At 39.5% G+C, this 10,000-nt stretch overlaps 1 protein-coding gene across 4 annotated transcripts in view; it reads left to right on the forward strand.

Annotated features, from left to right (window-relative positions):
- Positions 1 to 10,000, forward strand: part of kdm4ab (lysine (K)-specific demethylase 4A, genome duplicate b) — a 63,988-nt gene that overhangs the window by 7,212 nt on the left and 46,776 nt on the right. For 3 of the 4 annotated variants that reach the window (XM_061919832.1, XM_061919831.1, XM_061919830.1), the window contains 5 exons: positions 5,998 to 6,158; positions 7,213 to 7,388; positions 9,151 to 9,265; positions 9,388 to 9,581; positions 9,667 to 9,716. In XM_061919832.1, coding sequence (XP_061775816.1) covers positions 6,018 to 6,158; positions 7,213 to 7,388; positions 9,151 to 9,265; positions 9,388 to 9,581; positions 9,667 to 9,716 — 676 coding nt within the window. In that variant the 5' untranslated portion in view covers positions 5,998 to 6,017. The remainder of the gene's footprint in view (positions 1 to 5,997; positions 6,159 to 7,212; positions 7,389 to 9,150; positions 9,266 to 9,387; positions 9,582 to 9,666; positions 9,717 to 10,000) is intronic. The other variant, XM_061919833.1, reaches the window with a different exon arrangement.

Raw genomic sequence — 10,000 nt, forward strand, 5'->3', positions numbered from 1 at the left:
GCGAACATGTTTTCTCTACGTCAACCAGCATGTTTTTGGATGTGGAAATTGTGATATATATCTTACCGGAGACATCAGTGGATTATTCGTCGTCCTGCAGCAGCTGTTTAAAAGACAGCTGTGAGCTTGGCTCCTCGGCTTCTCTCTGAGACACTGGGTGTTCACCGCAACCATCCGCCCTCGAGGTATGTCTTTGCAATCTTTAAAATCTTACTAAAATACTATTAAAACAATAAGCAGATAAGGGATCTTCCAGAATTATCCTAGTAAATGTGTCTAAAAACATCTGAATCGCTCACAATGCAATCGCGTTTTTTATTTTTAAACTTTTTTTTTTTTTTTTCTAGTCCTTCACTATTAATATCCTCAGCCACAAATCTTTCATCCTCGCTCAAATTAATGGGGAAATTGTCGTTTTCTCGGTCCGAATAGCTCTTTTTGTTAGAGGCTCCCATTATAAACAATGTGAGGATGTGAGGAGCCCTCACCCTTGTGACGTCACCGTCTGCTACTTCCAGTACAGGCAAGGCTTTTTTATTAGCGACCAAAAGTTGCAAACTTTATCGTTGATGTTCTCTACTAAATCCTTTCAGCAAAAATTTGGCATTATCTCGAAATGATCAAGTATGACACATAGAATAGACCTGCTATCCCCGTTTAAATAAGAAAATCTCATTTCAGTAGGCCTTTAATTTACGCTACTTTTAAACTTTCATGCAGAGAGGGAAATTACAACTAAGTCAATTTAGCTAAACTGTATTTATCAAACAGTTATTAAAGGCCTACTGAAACCCACTACTACCGACCACGCATTCTGATAGTTTATATATCAATGATGAAATATTAACATTGCAACACATGCCAATACGGCCTTTTTAGTTTACTAAATTGCAATTTTTAATTTCGCGCGGAAGTATCATGCTAAAACGTCAATGGTATGATGACGCGTGCGCGTGACGTCACTCATTGTAGAGGACATTTTGGTGCAGCACCGTTCACAGCTATAAGTCGTCTCTTTTCATCGCATAATTCCACAGTATTATGGACATCTGTGCTGCTGAATCTTTTGAAATGTTTTCAATTAATAACGATGACGTCAAAGAAGAAAGATGTAGGTGGGAAGCGGGGTATTGCGACCGCATTTAGCAACACAAACACACCCGGTGTTTCCTTGTTTCCTGGTTTACATTCTCGAAAGATGACGGTGAAGCTTTACTATGGAACAGCAGTCAAGCGAACATGGTTCCCTACCACATTTCAACCGGCAGGTTTCGATGAGAAAATGGTGGTAATAAGTCGGCTATTACCGTAGACATGAGTGGAGAGCTTGCGTCGTTCCTCCTGCACCCGTCAAAGACTCAGCTGCGGACTCTCTTGCCTCCTCCCACCGGCCGCCCCCGACCGTCGGATGCTTCCACCGTGGAGAAGGGCAAAAAAAAAAATCTCAGCCCGGCCCCACTGGCTGCCTTCGCCTCGTCGAGAAACGTGGCTCCCCTCGGAGACACTGGCGGTCACCACACCCGTGGCCACACCCCTCCGACTTTCAGGTTGTACAGGTACGACCATATAATCTCACTAAAACACTAGTAACACAATAAGCAGATAAGGGATTTTCCTGAATTATCCTATTAAATTTGTCTAATAACATCTGAATCGCTCTGTCTAGGTGTTTGTTTATTTTGTTTCTTTTTTTTCCTCTAGTCCTTCACTCTCACTTTCCTCATCCACAAATCTTTCATCCTCGCTCAAATTAATGGGGAAATTGTCACTTTCTCGGTCTGAATCGCTCTCGCTGCTGGTGGCCATGATTGTAAACAATGTGAGGATGTGAGGAGCTCCACAACCAGTGACGTCACACGCACATCGTCTGCTACTTCCAGTAAAGGCAAGGCTTTTTTATTAGCGACCAAAAGTTGGGAACTTTATCGTTGATGTTCTCTACTAAATCCTTTCAGCAAAAATATGGCAATATCGCGAAATGATCAAGTATGACACTGCTATCCCCGTTTAAATAATACAATCTCATTTCCGTAGGCCTTCAAGCAGTGGCACAAACATTCATGTCATTTCCAAAACAGAAAGTGCAAGATTGTCAGAGAAATTTTAAAACAAGCTATGAGTGCACTTTTGTGCATGATGTCACTAAGATGACATATTAAAAAAAAACACTAAATTAAAGGGCACTTTTTGTACAGAACGTCACTACAATAGTTTAAAACAAAAAAAGTGCACTTTTGTGCATGATGTCACACAAGATATTTCAATAACTGTCAAAAAAAAATGAGCTGCATAGTAGAAAATCAAATAGTATATGTCCTTCACTATGTGGTAGGTTACTGCTGACATTATTTCCTTCTGTTGTTGACTATTTTTTTCATACGGTGTTGATCTGGAATTAGAAGACGCCAGGCTCAATTGGGTCAGTGTATTTTGTTGGAGATTGACATGCAGAGTTTCAAACACTCTTCATTCTCTAGCGCAGGGGTAGGGAACCTATGGCTCTCGAGCCAGATGTGGCTCTTTTGACGACTGTATCTGGCTCTCAGATAAATCTTAGCTGACATTGCGTAACACGATAAGTAATAAATAATTCAGTTGGAAATCACAGTGTTAAAAAATAACATTCAAATGATAAAACATTGTCATGCATTTAAATCCATCCGTCCTTTTTCCGCCGCATCTGTTCAAGGTTGCAGGTGGCTCAGCCAACCCCAGCTGTCCTTTGGGCTACAGGAGGGTCACATTAATGGAAATAAGTCTTTTATTTATAATTGGTTAGCTTCAGAAGAACAATGTTATTAAAAAGAATAAGAGACTTATTATACTCTAAAAATGTTAGTCTTACTTGAAAATGCACACATTGTATTAAGTGTCAAAAAAATATTTTGTGGCTCTTAAAGAAATACATTTTACAAAATTTGGATTTCATGGCTCTTCCAGCCAAAAAGGTTCCCAACCCATGCTCTATCGGGTGACTTTTCAAGTCATGCTTCAAATTAGTAGTGCTACTACTTTTTGTAGCAACGCTTTTGCCGCAGACTTGACATGTTCAACAGTCCGGGGTCTCCGCTGTCGTATTTTACGCTTCATAATGCGCCACACATTTTTCATGGGACAGGTCTGGACTGCAGGCGGCCCAGGAAAGTACCCGCACTCTTTTTTTGTACGAAGCCACGCTGTTTTAACATTGGTCTTGCTGAAATAAGCAGGGGCGTCCATGATAACGTTGTTTGGATGACAACATATGTTGTTCCAAAACCTGTATGGACCTTTCAGCATTAAATGTGCCTTCACAGATGTGTAAGTTACCCATGTCTTGGGCACTAATACACCCCCATACCATCACAGATGCTGGCTTTTGAACTTTGCGCCTATAACAGTCCGGATGGTTATTTTCCTCTTTGTTCTGGAGGACACCACGTCCTCTGTTTCCAAATAAAATTTGAAATGTGGACTTGTCAGACCACAGAACACCTTTCCACTTTGCATCATTCTATCTTAGGTGAACTCGGGCCTAGCCAAGCCGGCTGCGTTTCAGGATATTGTTGATAAATGGGTTTGGCTTTGCATATTAGAGTTTTAACTTGCACTTACAGATGTAGCGACCAACTGCAGTTACTGACAGTGGTTTTATGAAGTGTTCCTGAGCCCATGTGGTGGTATCCTTTACAAACTGATATCGGTTTTTGATGCAGTACAGCCTGAGAGCTCAAAGGTCCATAATATCATTGCTTACGTGCAGTGATTTCTCCAGATTTTCTGAACTTTTTGATGATTTTACGGACCGTAGATGGTCAAATACCTAAATTCCTTGCAATAAGTCGTTGAGAAATGTTGTTCTAAAACTGTTCGACAATTTGCTTACAAAGTGTTGACCCTCGCCCCCTTCTTGTTTGTGAATTACTTAGCATGTCATGGGAGCTGCTTTTATACCCAATCATGGCACCCACCTGTTCCCAATTAGCCTGCACACCTGTGGGATGTTCCATATAAGTGTTTGATGAGCATTCCTTAACTTTTTCAGTATTTATTTCCACCTTTCCCAACTTCATTGTCACGTGTTGCTGGCATCAAATTCTAAAGTTAATGATTATTTGCAAAAAAAAATGTTTATCAGTTTGAACATCAAATATGTTTTCTTTGTAGCATATTCAACTGAATATGGGTTGAAAAGGATTTGCAAATCATTGGATTCCGTTTATATTTACATCCAACACAATTTCCCAACTCATATGGAAACAGGGTTTGTACAAGAGAAATAAGGTGCCAATTTGGTAACAAATGAAGGAAGAATGAATTCCTAAGAAAAACAGCAGGGGGTCCATCGTCTGGCGGTGGTTTGGCTTCAAGCGGGAAGATGTCGAGCAAGTGTGGGGCAAAATCATTGCTACAAAAAGTAGCACCTACAGGTAATTTGTAGCATCATTTAAAAAGTCCCCCGCTAGAGAATGAAGAGTGCTTGAAACACCGCTTGTCAACATCTCCGTTGGGTGCCACACCAACAAAATGCAGAAGCAACCATTTCCAAATCAACATCTTATGAAAAAATTTGTCAACAACAGAAGGAGATAACGTCCGCAGGAACTTACCACATAGCAAAGGATATACACTATTTGATGTCCTATTTGGCAGCTCATTTTTATTTGACACTTATTGAAATATCTTGTGTGACATCATGCACAAAAGTGCACTCATAGCTTGTTTTAAAATGTCTCTGACAATCTTGCCCTTTCTGTTTTGGAAATTACATGAATGTTTGTGCCACTGCTTAATAACTGTTTAATAAATACACTTTTGGTCAATTGACTTAGTTGTGATTTCCCTCTCTGCGTGAAAGTTTAAAAGTAGCATATATTAATGCAGTATGAAGAAGAATGTTTTAATGTAGACACAGAATCATCATACTGCTGTGATTATATGCATCAAGTGTTCATTCAAGGCTAAGGCAAAATATGGAGGTATATATGGTGTATCGCGACATGGCCTAAAAATATCGAGATATTATTGAAAGGCAATATCGCCCAGCCCTACTTACAGTCATCCAGAAGGGGTTGCTCAAAGAGTTTTTGCGTTTGCTTACGCATATGGAAAATCGGAGGGAACATTGTTTGGAGTTACCCATAATACGTCGATAGGGAGAAGTTTTTATTTGCACGATGAGTCGGGTGTGTCTTACCTCCGCGGCGGAGGCTCCAGCGAACCCCTGAGGCCAACTCAGCAAACCCTTAGGGCAGTGGTTCTCAACCTTTTTTTAGTGATGTATCCCCTGTGAACATTTTTTTAATTCAAGTATCCCCTAATCAGAGTAAAGCATTTTTGTTTGAAAAAAAAAGATAAGGAAGTAAAATACAGCACTATGTCATCAGTTTCTGATTTATTAAATTGTATAACAGTGCAAAATATTGTTCATTTGTAGTGGTCTTTCTTGAACTATTTGGAAAAAAAGATATAAAAATAACTAAAAACTTGTTGAAAAATTAACAAGTGATTCCATTATAGACAAAGATTTCTACACATAGAAGTAATCATCAACTTAAAGTGCCCTCTTTGGGGATTGTAATAGAGATCCATCTGGATTCATCAACTTCATTCTAAACATTTCTTCACAAAAAATGAAATCTTTAACATCAATATTTATGGAACATGTTCTCAAATCTAGCTGTCAACACTGAATATTGCATTGTTGCATTTCTTTTTACAGTTTATGAATTATACATTCATATTTTGTTGAAGTATATTCAATAAATATATTTATAAAGGATTTTTGAATTGTTGCTATTTTTAGAACACTTAAAAAAAAAAATCTCCGCACCCCTTGGCATACCTTCAAGTACCCCCAGGGGTACGCGTACCCCCATTTGAGAACCATTGCCCTAGGGTTCGACCGAACCCAGGTTAAGAACCACTGCTCTAATGTCTATGTTTACATGTACAACATGGTTTGAATTTGACACTTCCTCCCTTGTCAATAAAAATGTCCCCCTTCACAATATTCAGGAGCTGCCATAGATACTGTGATGGCGTCTGACGCGGTTCCCCAAAACCATGGCTCCAAGGGCATCATGACATTTTACCCCACTTTTGAAGAGTTCCAAAACTTCAGCCGCTATGTAGCATACATGGAGTCCCAAGGAGCGCACAAGGCAGGCCTGGCCAAAGTATGTACTTGTATTTGACGCACATTTTCCAACCCTGCACATGGCTTCTATTAGGGGTGTAATGGTACACAAAAATTTCGGTTCGGTACGTACCTTGGTGTAGAGGTCACGGTTCGGTTCATTTTCGGTACAGTAAGAAAACAACAAAACATACATTTTTTGGGTTATTTATTTACAAAATTTGTGAACAATGGCTTTATCCTTTTAACATTGGGAACACTATAATAATTCTGCCCACGTTAATCCACATTAAACTGCCTCAAGTTGTTACTCATATTAAATAAAATGACAAATCTTTTCTTCTACAAATAAAAAGTGCAACATTAAACAGTTTCAAGTCAACTCATCATGCTTAATTTATCACAGCATTTGGGAAGCCTGTAGTTGATTTTTTTAATGTAAATGTTATATTTTTATCAACATGTGATAGCAGGGACCCTGCCATTCAAAGCTTTTCTGTCCGTAAAACACACACACACCCCGCAAAATTAGCTAAAATTACGCTAAAAGCTAATTAGCCTTCACCTCAAGCCAGAACTGCGAGCGAGCTGAGCTGCAGTTTAAGTTTCAAGAAGGTCAACGGGCTCATAGTGATGTTAGTAGTAGTTGACTGAGCGGCGTTTTTTAGCATTTGGGAACAGTACGCTGCCTTATGCTCACCTGCTAAACACCTATCTGCTCAAAGCTGAAGCATTAACTAAATGCGCTGATTGGCTGTTACCGCTATGAATACACACTGCTGATTGGCTGTTACCGCTCTGAATACGCACTGCTGATTGGCTGTTACCGCTATATATGTAACCAATCAGATGGTTGTTTGGGTGGGACAATGCTGGGTGCTGACAGAGAGGCAGAAGAAGCAAAGCAGCTTCTTAAAACTTTAGCTTAGAAACTCGTTCGGTACACCCCCGTACTGAAACGGTTCAATACAAATACACGTACCGTTACACCCCTAGCTTCTATACATTGCACAGTGTGTTGAATATCTGGCATATTTTGCAAACATGATAACATTATCAGCTTAATAATACTCATTCTCCTCCCCTTTTTTAAGGTGGTCCCGCCAAAGGAATGGAAGCCCAGGCAATCGTATGATGATATAGACAACTTGATTATTCCTGCACCCATTCAGCAGGTGGTGACAGGCCAGTCGGGCCTTTTTACCCAATACAACATTCAGAAGAAGTCGATGTTTGTCAAAGAGTTCCGCAAGATTGCAAACAGTGACAAGTAAGTTTTAAAAAAAATGGGTTAAAGTCTGTACGTTGTTCAATTCAGGCCACTAATTGAACAAGTATGTGATCGCCAATTATTAATGCCTCTTAACCTGACAGTTGCTTCTGGAAGCGCCGTTTTGTGGGCGGTCTTATTTACGTGGGTCACCTTCGACGGCGTCTTCTCCCCGTCATCTTTGTTGTAGCGGTGTAGCGTGCAAGGACGGGAGTGGAAGAAGGGTCAAAAGATGGGTCTAACTGTTTTAATGACATTCAGACTTTACTTCAATAACGGAGCAGCATCTCTTCATCTTGAAACAACAACAAACGTGTCCCGTGAAAAAAGGTCCAACCAGAATTATCTAATAGCTAAAGTTCCTTGGGTGAATAATTTAAACGCACTACACCGGTATGTTTTAGAGCTTTCATGGCGAGTTTACTGACCGATATAAGTAAAACTTTACGCTGCTTTATATTAGAAATGGCAACAGTGGACGATGATTGTCCCATAACAAGAAAATAGAGAAAAAGAAGCTTATCGACTACGGAGTCACAGACTACAAAGGCGGACTTGCGCAATTTTTCAGGATTTATGCAGATCCCAAATACACATCACCAGGTATCAGAAGGTAAGACAAGTTGCTTTTGCATAATATTGCAAAACAAAACGGCAGATTATGTCTTACCTTATACACACACCATACCACAGGCGTAGGGAACCTATGGCTCGCGAGCCAGATGTGGCTCTTTTGACGACTGTATCTGGCTCTCAGATAAAGCTCAGCTGACATTGCTTAACATGATAAGTAATGAATAATTACACTGGAAATAACCGTGTTAAACATAAAGTTCAAATAATAAAACATTTTCATGCGTTTTATTCCAGCCATCCTTTTTCAACCGCACCTGTTCAAGGTTGCGGGTGGCTCAACCAACCCCAGCTGTCCTTTGGGGTACAGGAGGGTCACATTAATGGAAAGAAGTATTTTATTTATAATTGGTTAGCTTCAGAAGAACAATGTTATTAAAAAGAATAAGAGACTTATTATACTCTAAAAATTTTTGTTTTACTTCAAAATGCACGCAATGTATTAAGTGTTAGAACAAATATTATATGGGTTTCACGGAAATACGTTTTGCAATATTTGGATTTCATGGCTCTCTAAGCCAAAACGGTTCCCGACCCCTGCCATACCATAATAATACTCCTATGTTGAAGCACCGTACAATCCATCAAGCGGTGTGGCTTCATAGTTTACCAAAGTCGTACTAAAACATTTTGATGGATTTTTGAGCACCGTCTGTAATGTTCTATATTTTCAATGGAACATATACAATGTTGGTGTTTACTTGAGTCATATTGCAGTCTACACATGTCTCTTATGTTTTACTGCCGTCTACTGGTCACACATATTATTTCACCATGTACCAAATAAAATAGCTTTGAGGTCGGTAAAAACAACCAAAATCATTCCGTAAATTAGGCGCACCGGATTATAAGGCGCACTGTTGAGTTTTGAGAAAATGAAAGGATTTTAAGTGCACCTTTGTAGTCTGAAAAATACGTTAATTAAATATAATATAATTGTTGTTAAAAAGGCATGCATTTTTGTTTTTGGCTTAGATTATATTGTCCAAATGCTGATACATTTATATGTAAGAAGAAAGTAAATCAGTTTGGTTGCACAACTTTTCTGGTGCTTATGTTGTACTTTATTATCATAAACCATAACCAGTTTGTAGGATGCCCGATGACCATGTGTTCCTCTTTTCTGCAGGTTCTGTAGCCCTCACTATGCGGATTTTGATGAACTGGAAAGAAAATACTGGAAGAATGTGACATTTAATCCTCCTATATATGGGGCCGATGTCAGTGGGAGTTTATACAATCCGGTGAGTTGATATCACATTGTTACAGTCTGTGTATAGTTTGAGGCTGTATCACCTGCGTACGTCCAGATAGGAACATGATGCACTCTGTTTGAAGTTCCCTGTGCTTCCCTTTCTTGTTGCAGGAGGTCAAAGAGTGGAATATTTGTTGTCTTAACACCATTTTGGACACGGTGGAATCTGAAAGCGGCATCACTATTGAGGGCGTCAATACACCCTACTTGTATTTTGGAATGTGGAAGACCACCTTTGCATGGCACACGGAGGACATGGACCTCTACAGTATCAATTTTTTACATTTTGGAGAACCCAAATCTTGGTAAATGAAAAAAAAAAACCAACGTTCATAAATAGCTGGTTTCCTTCAGTTCACTATGGATAACACCACTTTTCAACATTTGCAGGTACTGTGTGCCTCCAGAGCATGGGAGAAGATTTGAGCGTCTGGCTCAAGGTATGGCCACAGTGGAATGTCTATTGATGTTTGTATACACTACTTGCAAAACGTCCGGGATATTTGGCTTTTGGTTGAAATTTTGGGATAAACCTAAAAAGCACCATAACCTTTTACGTGATATATGTGAAATGTAAGCGGCATTGTGGAAATCAACATTTTCACGGTAAAATATCACCTTTTTTTAATGAAATATCACTATTAAATACGATGTAAAGGAAATGCCGGTACTTAGAGTTGAGATAAGCCATGAGCAGGCGAGGTTACGAGCTGAACGTAATAGG

The sequence above is a fragment of the Nerophis ophidion genome, linkage group LG14 (genome assembly GCF_033978795.1).
Source record: "Nerophis ophidion isolate RoL-2023_Sa linkage group LG14, RoL_Noph_v1.0, whole genome shotgun sequence".
Taxonomy (NCBI): Eukaryota; Metazoa; Chordata; class Actinopteri; order Syngnathiformes; family Syngnathidae; genus Nerophis; species Nerophis ophidion.